We start from the raw sequence: 13,545 nt of genomic DNA, 5'->3' as shown, positions 1-13,545 counted from the left end.
TAAATGAACTAAGGTTCCGTTCAAGTCATTATGTAGTACAGAAATTTTGAGTCTCCAAGCATAATGACGTCATAAATGACGCATCCCGATTTCTGTCCTATAAGAGAAGATCTTGAAGTGTTTATTAATTCATTTACTAGCGTTTTGGGAGCAGTGGTAGAGCAGTTATATTTAGTGCGTGGGGTCCCTGGTTCGATCCCCGTTCCAAGTAAGTTTGTGGTGGACAACATTGTGTCCGTGGGTTTTCTGGAGGTACTCCCATTTCCTCACCAATTCTTCCATCATCATTGACTTGAGATAATCATTTATCTCCCTTAGCCTACAGGGCATACACGTTGGACATTACGCTGAAAAGATTTACTAGCGTTTGCACATATCTGACTCATTTTATAATGCTTAATGTTCTTTAATATTTTTGTTATTTACTAAAACTCAAAACAGTGGTTTTAGTAATTAGTAGTAGAAGATAATTAAATTGCAAAATCTTCAACAATTCAGTGGTCACATAAACAATATAAAATTTTAAACAAGATCACAAAGAAACCCAAGATAAAATTTAATTGTAAGCTCTCATGAAGTTTGTTGTATCGTTATTGCAAGGTATGGAAAAAAAACTTAAAAGTCGGTGCCTAATATTGTACAAATTTTATAAATACATTTCATAATTCTTTCGCTGATAAATACGAGAGCTCTTATTATTATATTTTCCTGTTACATTCTTTTACTGGAGCAGTGAGCACTTAAGAGTCCCTATCACTGCGAAATTAAAATACCACTAATTTTACAGTAATTATGTAATATCTTCAAATAGATAAAAGATAATCGAAAAGTGGATCAAGACCTCTCTAGACGATGTTATTTTGCATGACGTACCGTTATCACGAGTCACCTAGTAGCTTTCCGTTTGCAGTTATTTAGAAACGCGAAAATAAATGCCGATTTTCTAAATGTCTGGAAATCGAAAGCAGATAAATGAGTCATGATAACGGTATCTCAAGCAGAATAATATTGTCTAGGGAGGTCTTGTTCCACTTTTTGATTATATTTTATCTATTTGAAGATATCACATAATTACTGCAAAATTAGCGGTATTTTAATTTCGCAGTGATGAGGCCTCTTAACAGCCCTATTGATAATATCTTACGTAGCATGAGAGACAATAATGTGATTTTGATATTCGATTTTAAATTTGTCTTCTACCAAAACAACATTAACTAGAACTCAAATTCACATTTTAAAAAAAGAGGACATTCATTTTGCTCGTTCAGAAATTTTGGTTTTGACTACGTAGGGTCATACTATAACAATAAACGTTGGCTCAGAACACGATTTTCGAGAACTTCATATCTTTACGAGTTTTTCAAATTTCTGATTTTTTTTTTTTTTATCTTGAGCCCTTTATTCTCATGAAACGATGCAGATATTTCACATATGTTACTAATTCATTTCATTTAAGACAGATAAAACACAAAGTTAAACAGCTATTGGAGAATTAATATAGGATATATATATACAAAAAGTGTGAATCAATGCGAATTATTGATAGGAATAATTTTTCTGAAGTTTGAAAAACGATAGTACGGTTAATCTATGAGTTATTCAGCGTTTTTGAACATGAATAATTTTCCTAGCGTGACATATGTCCGTCTTTCTAGATGTACGAAATATATTATGTAGTTAAAAAATGAAATGAAATCTTTAAGTTTTACGTCCCACGGTTATGCCGGTTAGGCTAAAGGAGACGGTGATGATGAGAGATGAGTGAAATGGTGGAATGAAGAAAGTGGGAGGAAACGGGAGAACCCCGAGAAAACCCACGAGCACGATGTTTGTCCACCACAAAGTTCACTTGGCGGGGGCTGGGATCGAACCCGGGACCCCAAGCACCAGAGGTGAACGCTCTACCACTGAGCCACCGCGCCCCCCATATTATGTAGTTAAGTGACCTATTGAGCTTGAAATATGTAAGATATACGAGGGTAAATCAAGAATTATCCTCAATGTAGCTATAACTTTTCTTACATTGTTCAGACTGACCTATGCCCCCGTTTATTTTATTGTTATACTGTTGTGGTCATGCTATGAAAGTTTGATCCTAATTCCTTCATTTGTCTTCCTTGGGTTGCAGATTGATCATGCCCGCTCCATTAGAAGTTTGCTCCAAAGAGTAACAACGTGCAATGATCCGGGTTTTGTGGTCGGAAAATGGACTTGCGTCTGGGGCCACAATCCATTCATGAAATCATTGAAAAATTCAAAAATGAACGCACAAGAGTTACGCACGAGGAAGAAGCCGGACGACCATCTATGGCTCCTTCTTTGTGCGTAACATTTGTGCCACCATTTTTGAATTTTTCAACCCGTTCGTAGACACTCCGCTTCGGCAAGACACTGTTCCCGTATAGTGCCGTAAGTCTTTGATGGATTGAGGCCACTGATTCAACTTGCGGCCACAAAAACCGAATCACTGTGTGTTCTTCCTCTTTGGTGCAAACTCCTAATGGAGCGGCCATAATCAATCTGCAACAAAAGGAAGACAAATGGAGGAAACGTAGCATAATAAAATAAACGAGGACAGAGGTAATGTAAGACAATGTAAGAAAAGTAATAGCTACATAGCAGATATTTTCTTTATTTACCCTCATATATTGCTGTTTCATGTAAATGAGTACTGCAGAATTATCATGACAAACTTAAATTCACAATTACGGTAGTCTGTACTGTAAAGTACGTATTACGGTATAATTTACGTAAAAATATGCCATTCTTCAAATAGTATTCCTATCAATAATATTGCATCGTGATTGTTGTTTGTTAATAGTTCTATCTATTTCCCCCGTCGTGCGCTGTAAGAGAAGTTGACTAAAAATGATCTAAAATATACAAAAGAACTAAGAATATTATCCGTTGCTCTTCATGCCAGGCTTCTATCCATTCATTGGAACTAGAAAGCTAAACTATGCTCAGATTAAAGTGAAATCTGTAAAAGAAAAATAAGTAAAAGCTGGAGGGAAAAGAAGAAAAAAAAGAAAATAATTGAATAGTCTGTGACTGCACCTCTGCGTGATTCACCAGAGAACTGGCTACGGAACCATTGCAAAAGATTTTGCAATGAAACACTCTGCGTTGGTGCCACTTCTTTTGTTTGCCTATCTGAAAGAAACAAGAACAAAACAACAATAGGTCGTAGGACTTATGATAATAACAAAATGTTAATTATATAAAATCTATTTTCTTTATAATTAAAACTTAGGGATGGTTATTGAACAGATACACAACAGGTAAAATTTCTATAGATGACAGAACTCTTTCTAATAAGGCATGTGGCTACATTACTAATTGAGCGCATGATTTTGAGCTGGGCAGTATTTTCCAAATCATTCAGAACTTTTATACTTTATTCGAGATAGCTCATATGACTGAAATGAAAGATGGTCGTAAGAATGATCGTAAATCAAAGATTTTAAGGTAACAGTTCTTAGAACATGCGTACCAGAACAAGCTGTTCTTTGGATAGAGAGTGTTGATTAAGCAAATACCGATTTTAGTCTGTTTTCAAATATGAATATCACAATCTATAACTATCGAAATCGCTTTTATTAGCTATACTAGTTTTATTTATTTATTTATTTATATCGTCTCTATATTTAGAGGAAAACAAGCCCTAGCAGATATGTCTTTGTGTGGAAGGACGGATGTTATTAAACAGATCAAGATAATTGCAAGTATATTAGTGGGCATATCGGAATATGTCAATCTTCATTATTGCTTATTGACATGTCTTAGTAACAATGTACTTTAGTACGAAAGATTTAAACATGCAAGTACTTTGTAAGAATGAACATCTGTATAAAAAGAACTGACTATTGTCTTTTTTCCATTCTTTTAGCTAATATGACAGTCGATATAACATCTAGAATATATCACTTGATGGAATGAGGAAAAATTCATAGTAGCCTATGATATTTCGACATTGTCATGATACTTTTTATCAGCACAGACAAAGAAGTTTTCATTAAACATTTACATCTAATAGTGGAAAATATCTTAAAATTTCTGTTAAAAGTGTTCAGTGTCAGAGAGAAATATGAAATCAGATGTAAACGTTTCATTGGATTTGAATATAAAATACAAGGTTTATTTCTTTGACGCTTGCATCAGCCGTTATATTCTCATTCCATTCATTCTTCAATGATTCAACGTATGGCGAACTAAATATTCAGTTGACCATTTTGGAAAGATTGTTTGTTCGACGTGATGTGGGCAATTATGTCTAAAGTCAGTAAAGTAATTTTGATAAAATTTTCACATACTTTTTTCGTAATAACCGAAACGTTTTTAGGTATGACTATTCGGTAAATAGATTCACCCGTATCGACCCAAAGTAAATGCAAATTCATGTTAATGATGTTAACGAATAAACATTTAAATCACATGAGATATTCTACGTTATTTTATGAAGAAATCAGTATTGTATATAAAAATGAAAAAGAAAAACTGAAATTCGCGTTTTTTTTTTAAAATAAAAAAGCCAATAGAACACGATCTTCACTTTTGTCTATTTCTCTACTATTTCATATATATTATTAGTGAATCATAGCATTCTGTAATTTGGCAATAACCTATTGTATTCTTCTTAGAATAAATAAATGTTTAACTCTCACAACGTACAGGATAACGGAGAGTGGAATCGGTTAAAGATATACCACATTGACTTGAGACCTAGTCTTCCGATCCGAGCGCTGCTATCGGCTGAAGGAGTTTCACTCCCACTGCTGCAAGGCTCGTTCGCTTAGCAACAGCTGAACCCTCATTGGCTCAACGCGTGGGTGTGAGATTTAGTTTTTACATTTTTGCCACGGCTCAGGACATGTTGGCAGCACTATAGTACTCCCTCACTTTTACTTATGTCTATTGTACGGTTACTCAATGGGGTCGTTTAAGTAATTCCTTCTTTACAAAATGTTGGTTTGCTCTGGTAATAAATTGTTCCTTTTCTCTGAGCCTCCTTCACAGTGTAATTATTACGTAAGAAACAGCCTCCAGTATGTTTGTTCATATAACATCATGGTATATTGCTTTAGTTTGTATTTAGCTTTCAGTTTTACTTCACTTTGATTCGGTCACCTGTAATTGCAACTCGAGGCTAATTGTTCCTGCAGCGTGGTAAGTTTAACCCTTTGACGACGACTTTCTCGTGATTTCCTTGAATATTGCTTCAGCCGTCGTAGCTGCATGAGTAATTGCAATAGAGTAATCCTGTCTATTTGATCTATAATCGATAGTCTTTCAAACGTCGGTTCATGCCTTCAAAAATTCCCATAAAATTCACATATAGATGTAGACCTATATTGTTCTTGAGTGATTCAGCTTTTATTAAGCCTTTTTCAGGGGTTGAAAACATGAAACCATGTAACGCTTGAAATGGACACATTTGTGTTCATTACTATACAAGAAACACAAATCATAGTGCATTTTAATCGTAACTAAACCTTCTCTTAACAGGAAGAAAAAAGAAGTGACCACATTTATGGATACCTATTCTCTATAAATTGAGTTGAGTTGATTTTTGAGTTTAACGTCCCGTTCAGCAGCGAGGATATTATGAGACGTGGACCTACTGATTAACCGTTTAACGGTTTTACCCGAATTATTACGTTCAAGGGTAATATGTAAATCTGTATTATCCCGAGTTATTACGTTGAAACTATATTTTTCCGTTCGAATCTGTATTTAAGCGAAATGTTTCGTTGTGAGAAGAAAAGGTGCAGGCAGCAAATCTTAACAAGCAAATTAACCGTCTTTTGTTTTGGTTTATTGACTTTTAAAATAGATCGTGTTAGCACGCATTTATGATAGATTTAAAATATGAAATAAAAAAAATGACCTTTTCGGGACATTTCTCTAAAATAAATTCGACCGTTAAGCGGTTAACGTGGAATCCGAACCACATGAGCTTCCGCCGGGAATCGAACTCGGGTCTCCGACGCCAAAGACGTGTACGCTAACCGCTTATCTCTTTAAATTGAGTTTTTATTACCTTCATAAGCGTAAGGCCCTTCATACGTAAAAATGTTGATATATATTTTCCTCGTGATCTTGTTTTACCATAAACATATATGAAAAAAAGCAGTTTTAGTAATTTCTTGAAACTCTAAGATTCAAACACCACACGCTTTGCGATATCAACAGTAGAACTTAGCTAGCCATGCATGAGCCTAGCAATTAAATGACGGCGTAGACCCTTTATTCATTGCAAGATGCTGACTGGCCATGTAACATGCAAGTGCCATGATAAACAAATGAAACAAGCAAACAAAGCATATTTTAACACTTTCATGCTTGAAATACAATATTTTCATATTAACAACACATGTTTAAATCGAGGTTTTAAGTGTTAAATGTGCTGGAAATGTATTTATGCGTAAGTTCTATCAAATTTTCTTACAAAAAATAAAGAAATCTAAAATGTAAGGATTATTTTATTTTATACAGAGTGTCTGAATATAGTTGCAACATTGAACAGCAGCAAATCGTCGATTTTCGTGCAATTTTTCCTGGTGTATTCATAAACTATGACAAAGTGGTCTGAAACTGTGAAATTAGATTTATTAACAGAAATACGCGATATTTGTCAATTAAAAATAAGTTAACATTGAACTAAGAATGTTATATTGTGCTACGTAAATGATTATTTACAGCAAACCGTATTTTTTAGTGTTATCGCTATCGAGAATATTCTAGGTTCTTGTGTACAGTATCATATTTCCCTAAAAGGCTTCCGGACACAACGAAAGAATAACCAACACATGGGAGAACAAATAAGTTTATTATTACATATAAACTCCTAAGAAGCTTTTGCAGAGCACCACAAATATGCGATGTGTTCTTCCCCTCACCTCGACCCTTGTAAACACGGCAATTGCAAATCTGGTTCCTCCTACACGTTTTGTGACATCTTTTGACCAATGGTACGAGCTCCAGACACAATACTTTGTTAAACTTCTAATAGTGACGTGGCATAGGGATTAAGCCAGGTGATCTTGGTGGGAATGGTAGAACGCTTCCTGTACATGTAATAACCACTGGTGTCTCTGGCATGTAAAATTTGGGGGGGGGGAGTACAAAATACTTACAATTGAATATTTTGTACTTCAAAATATTGGGGGGATGCGTCCCGTTTCTTCCCCGTCAGAGACGACAGTGGTACTAACTGAGACGCGGCAACTATAGATATATCACATTGACTTGATACCTAGTTTTCCGCTCCAGGCGCGGCTGTCGGCTGAAGGAATTTCACTCCCTTTCGCTAAGGCTCTCTCGCTTAGCAACAGCTAAATCCTTATTGGCTCAACATATAGGTGTGTTGAGGGTCTGAGTTCGCATTTTTTGTCACGGCTCAAGACATTTTGGCAGCACTATAGTAGCATTTCTGCTGCGGGAGAAGTTACCGTAGTTTGTATTGGCAGCCCACCTATTAATACGGTAAAGCGGATTCACTTGCTGATTAGTTCGGCAACTATTGGATTCGTAAGTGGCTAGTGCGATCCATTGCTACGTTTGTTGCGGAAGAACAGTCGAATTAACTTTCGATTTTCGGAATTGCTCTTCATCAGGCATGAAAAGTTAGTTTTAGTTTAAATAAATAAATAAATAAAACATTTCCAGGATTTGGCATTTCTTAGATTCTTGGTTACTTATATTGCTTTGGTATCAACGTATCACAATGACAAAGGAACGGTGCTTATCCGGAGAGTAATTGGCAATTAAAGCATGTGGGATGCCATCTAAACATCCAATAAATTTTCCAAATTCCCACGAGAATACATCTGAGCAAGCGTAAGGTAGTGGTTAATGTTTTATTTAAGATACACTGAGTTCGAATCCGGTATCCAATTATTCTGACTGATATTTCCTGAATTTTACAAGATCAATATCGGGATGATACCTTTATATATAACCCCAAAAGACGACTTTATTTTGTTGTTGTTGTATGTTTATTGCTATTGATTGCACTGCAAATCGGCCTTCCACGCTGCATCCAAAAATCGTTAAAGAAATAAGTGAAAATAAGAACCCTAACGAAAAAGAAACTTTTTAAAAATATTCATATATGTACAGAGAAAACTAATAAGTTTTATTTTTTTAAAAAAAATGTTTGTAAATTTGATGGAAAACTGACAACGAAAAGGTACCAGTTGCTTTGACATATTTTCACAATATTCACAGAAATGGAAAAAGAAAAAAAAAAGAATATAAAAAATTGTGCCTCACAGCTATCTAGTCCTGTGAAATAGAGTATTCAGTGTGTTCAAAACAAAATTTACTGTCTTTTAATTTAACCTTTCCTTCAGTAACATATGAATAATTAAGAATTACTCTACTGTAGTTATTCCTTTGATTAATTGCACTTTCTCTTAATTTTAGGGCAAATCCTAAAATGCGTAGTGTGTGTACTCACTGGTTCTTCCAGGTTCATGCACGAGGGGGTTGTCTGGCCTTGTGAGGTGATAGGATGGCTGTTGGCGCTGGGTTCTCACAAACAGAGCTTGTGCTGGACGTTCATTGTTGGCTGCTTCACAACTCTGAAACACAGACAATTAATTTAATAAGAATTCCAACAGAACAACTAAAGTAGAATTTCAATCGCAAAACTGTATTATAAAAAACTGTTGACTTTGTTAGAAGAAAACTGTCTGACACCAAAGCTCACGAAGGGCTATAGTAAGCCACGTGACGTATGTTTAACTGACTGACAGCTTATTAATTCCCAGCGACGTTATTTCTAACAGAAGCATGCCTACTCTTAATTCAGGTAGTTTCTAAATTCTATTTTGGTGCTGTGAATCGAATCTAGGATTACGCATATTAAGGACATGTATGCCTATCATTCGGCTTCAGACTGACAGACCTTTTCCTTAGCATTGCAATGCAACAATGCATTGTTGTAGTTTGGGACCTGTCCTGATTCGAATCTCAGACCATCGTAGGCACGGACTTACATTGTTACACCCGGAAGCTCGATAGAGGACAGCACAACATATCAGACTATCGTTGGAAAACGCATATCCATGTACCGGGTGTTCCAAAATGATCTTTCCAATTTTGGTCACGTATAAGTCAGAAATGGAAATAGATAGAAAGCTTGCGGTTTGGGATTTAATGTTCACACATCGAAAGTTTTGTTCTATACCAAAATTTCCAACAAATCTTCTCTTCTATAATTTCTATTGGTTTTGTTTTTGTCTTTGCAGGAGAGGCATTCACAAAAATGGCCACTGCCAGGAGATAGCACAGTGTATTGAATGATGGATAGAAACCAAATCTGCCACCCAGATCCAGCGGAACTTCTGAACGCGTTACAGACTCATATATACATTAAGTACAACCATCCGGCAGTGATGCACTAGGTTCAAAGAAACCGCAAATGTCATGGAGAGGACGAGTTCTGGACGTCTGAGTACGAGTGAAGTAGATGTGGAACGGATGAAACAGGAATTCTCCGGAGCCCTACCAAATCAATCTGTAAAGCGTCTTGATAGTTACAACCACCAATGACCACGATGCACAGGGTGCTACACAAGTGACTGAAGCTACATGCCTACAAGTTACAGCTCCTGCATGCGCTTCAGTCTGACATCAAATCAAAACGTAAAGCATTTTCAATTAAGATTCTGAAGCGCATCGACGAGGATCCACACTTTCTGACAAAGGTGATGTTCTCGGACGAAGCGTGCTTACATGCGTCCGGTATCTAAACCGACATCATATACTGATATGGGTCTTGGAGAACCCCCACGTAAGCTGGGAAATTGTGCACGAAAGTCCAAAGGTAAACGGGGGTGGTGCGGTCTGCTTCATGTCCGTGTGGCGGACCGTTTTATTTTATTTTATTTTATTTATTTATTTATTTTGCAGAGGTGTTAATCATTGCGACTGTTTATCTGGGCATGGTGGAACAGTTTGCATTTCCACAAGCCGAATACCTGCCATCTGACATTCTGCTGCAGCAGGACAGTACCCTTCCTCACTGGGCTGCGATAGTTAGAAGGATTTTGGACGACACCTTTTCAGGTCACTGGATAGGTCGAGAAGACACATTGTCCGACCTCCAAGGTCTGCGGACGTCATCCCACTAGATTTTTTCTGGGAGCTTGCATCGGCGTAGCACTCCAACATGTTACGGAGAACATGTATTCCGGACGTGGGCGGAACTGGAATATCGCTTAGATATCCTACGTGCTACAGATGATGCCCAGATTAAACTCTGTTAAACGGCTAGTGCAAATTTAGGTGTATGTGAATATTATGCGCAAACCATACCTTTCTATGTACCCCTTTTCTGATTTATACGCGATCAAAGTGGAAAGATAATTTTGGAACACTCTGTATTTGTTGTGTATTATAAACTCAATAAACAGCAGAAACAATTGCTTTCCTTTTCACTATCGCTTTGCCAGCTTTTGTTTAGCAAACTTTTTTTGTTGATGAAAATTTCTCTGTCTCAGCATCTTGTACAGACACCTATGACTAGAGAACCCCGTTTTATGGAACCTTTCAAGTTTTGTGAAGAAATAACAGTAGTTCAACTTTCTTTTCGCATTAGAACGTGATAAAAAAAAAAGCATTAGTAACTGTATTGCGGAGAAAAAGTAACGACAAGGTGAATAGTAAGGGTAATCAGTCACTTGATGGAAAAGAAAAAGAGGAAATCGGTGGACGTAATGTATTTTTTTTTTTTTTAATCAGAGGTATCAGAGTAATGTTCCTCGATTAAAATGATTTAGTGAAAATTTAGTATATTGTTAACAGTAACTGTTCTAAATATAATTGTTAAACTAAGTAGAACAAAATTACCATTTAGAATTTACGTATAAATTAAACTTATAACACTAAAGAATTAATTAATTCTATGCATAATGTACTTTTACTATCATTAAACTAAGATAAAACCTAAAGTGGCACTTTATGAATTTGATTTAGTAAACTAAACTTAGGTTTTAATAGAATATATGAAGTTCACAATAAAATGTTTCCCGAACGGAGGACGAGATATAACGAAAGGCAAAAATGTGTCTGACCTGTTTCTTGGCTTATTATAGTTTTTCTTATGTGCCAGCTTGAGTTTAGGTTTGATTCGATTGAGTTTAACATGCCTTTCATCAGCGAGGCTATATAAGACGTGAACCTAGGGCTTAATGTGGGATCCAAACCACATGAGCTCCCACCGGGAATCGAATTCGAGTCTCCCATGCCAAAGGAGCGTACGTTATCCAGTCATGAGGTAGCTGAGTTTGAGTTTAGGGAACCAGTACAACACATATGTAAGAAAAATGTATAACTTTCAGGCACTTTGTAAGGTGCATAGGCAACCAACATGACCGTTGTAGTATGTTGGGTGCATAACTTACACTAGCTGAACAACAAAATGCTAGTTCGGAAACCAATAAATGTAACTAGCCCCGAACTGAACATAGAACTCCTTAATAATGAATGTTGTAAACCCATTTTCTTAATTACAGAATCCATTACAGGAAAACAAAAGATGGTAATTGAATGACAAAATCATAACATTTTAAAAAAGCCAACATTTCGGACTCCACCCCCAAAAAGCCAGCTTTCATGAGGAAAAATATTCCTCTCCGCCCCCCTCCCCCAAAAAAGCAGGCTCTGTATCTCAACCTATGACCCACAATTAGGAAGAAACATTCGCGAAATCTTAGAGAGAAGCCAGATCTTGTGCTGGTACAGTACTTCGTCTGCAGATCCTTAATTTAGAATCAAAAGCCTGGATAACACCATTAGAGACGCCACAAGCTGACCGGACTACTATTTCTCAAACTTCATCGTATCCAAGGACTGCAGTGGAAGCCAGGCAACCTAAATGGTATAATTGACCCAGCATTCAAACATCAAAGATAGGACGCTACTGAGACTGTAGATCCTCAACGTCAAGTGCCAAGGCACCCCTTTAACCTAGACTCATCTTTTCTGTTTTGGTTTATGGACTATTCTGTTGTCTTTTATTTTATATAACTGAACTGTCTTGCAAACATGTCCACATCTAGTTTAAGTTTCTGAATAATTACAGATATATGTTGTTTGTTGTTTTCTTGCATCCTAGATATGGTATAGTGCTGGTTCAATCCACGAATCTAGTATTATAGCACTTGGTACTAGTGTTTAGTATTAGAAAAGTATCACATTTGAAATCATCTATACGTTATAGGCATTTATTAGTTCCGGACTTACAAAACTTATTTCTCACTCCAGTGGCACGTCAATGTAAATAAAATCAACTAAACATACATTTTTTTTATCGGACACATGCAAAGGCATCGTCACAGAAGGAAATGCATTTGTCTTTGGTCCTATTAATTGCAATATTTGAGTCATTGCAATCAACGTTAAACTGATAATAACATACTAATATTGATAAGATATATTAATAGTTAGGTAGGGATACCAAAATTTCATTTTACTCTGACAATCTCGTTTTTATGGATTTTGTCTCGGTGTACTAGCCCTATTCAACCTGGAAACGAAATGTACATGATGTGACGGCAGACGGACATCGAGAAGACAAATGTAGTATCTTAGATACATATTTTTAAATTCCCTCCTATGTTTAGTAATAGTCGGTGATTTTTCTTCCATATCCTCCTTTAATGAAGGGGTCATAATAATTCGTAATGTTGTAAAAATGATACAATGTATTTTTTATCTACGCTTTCTCCAGCTGTACTTCCTGTGATGGGAATGAAAATTTAAGTATCAATAATTAGAACCACTGAGTCCATGGATCTACGCTTGAAGTACTTAACAAGGGTACGTTGTTGTCAGAACTACTGTAGACTAAGTCTATCTCATTTTTTTCTTTTTTGATTTTTATCACTTATTTGGCCAATTCCACTACATTCCATCCGCTGTTGAATATAAACAAATTAGCATGTCCTGATACCTACTTATATTGGTCAGTAGTTTAGTCAGTAGCATGCTTTCAGAAAAATAATTTTATTTTTTTTTTTAAATTTTTTAATCATAATTAATTACATTTGCTATCGCTATAGAATTTTGTTGAAGGATCAAATGAAGAAATGACAGTAAGACTAAAGTTTTAAGAACTCTTAAGTGGTTCTCCATAATCCTTTGCAATCAACTTACCCAATCTTTTATAATCTTACACATATTTCTTCATATTACCCACAAAAAATCCATATAGAACCATTAATTTAATTATTTTCTACGCTTATTACATTTTACTGTGTTTGGTAAAATGTTTTGTAAGATGTTTGTAGAATGTGAGATCTATTTGTTCTTGAAATCAATCGTACTTTTACAATCTGCGACATAATTTACGTGCATCTCCTGGATGCTATACTGTACATGCCAACTTCAAAGCATTTTGGGTTGCATAACCAAGTAGGATATATAGTTAGTAGATCCTATTCTAGTCTATTAATAAGAATAAAAGTATAGAACTATTGTAGAAATGCTGTATATACACAAAGAGATATAATGGGCCATTGTATTACCAACCAACTT

The 13,545-nt window shown here is 35.8% G+C and overlaps 1 protein-coding gene across 2 annotated transcripts in view; it reads right to left on the bottom strand.

The window, feature by feature from the left end:
• LOC145669764 (uncharacterized) overlaps nucleotides 1-13,545 on the bottom strand; it is a 66,389-nt gene that overhangs the window by 19,324 nt on the left and 33,520 nt on the right. The window contains exons 3-4 of one of the 2 annotated variants that reach the window (XM_081738103.1): nucleotides 8,462-8,585; nucleotides 3,058-3,153 (exon numbers count right to left, since the gene is read on the bottom strand). In XM_081738103.1, the coding sequence (XP_081594229.1) occupies nucleotides 3,058-3,153; nucleotides 8,462-8,585 (220 nt within the window). The remainder of the gene's footprint in view (nucleotides 1-3,057; nucleotides 3,154-8,461; nucleotides 8,586-13,545) is intronic. The other variant, XM_081738107.1, reaches the window with a different exon arrangement.

Source organism: Thermobia domestica, chromosome 2, assembly GCF_964235325.1.
Source record: "Thermobia domestica chromosome 2, izTheDome1.hap1.1, whole genome shotgun sequence".
Lineage (NCBI taxonomy): Eukaryota > Metazoa > Arthropoda > Insecta > Zygentoma > Lepismatidae > Thermobia > Thermobia domestica.
Note: the sequence above shows the minus strand (reverse complement) of the source record. Positions and strands in the feature narration are given on the sequence as shown.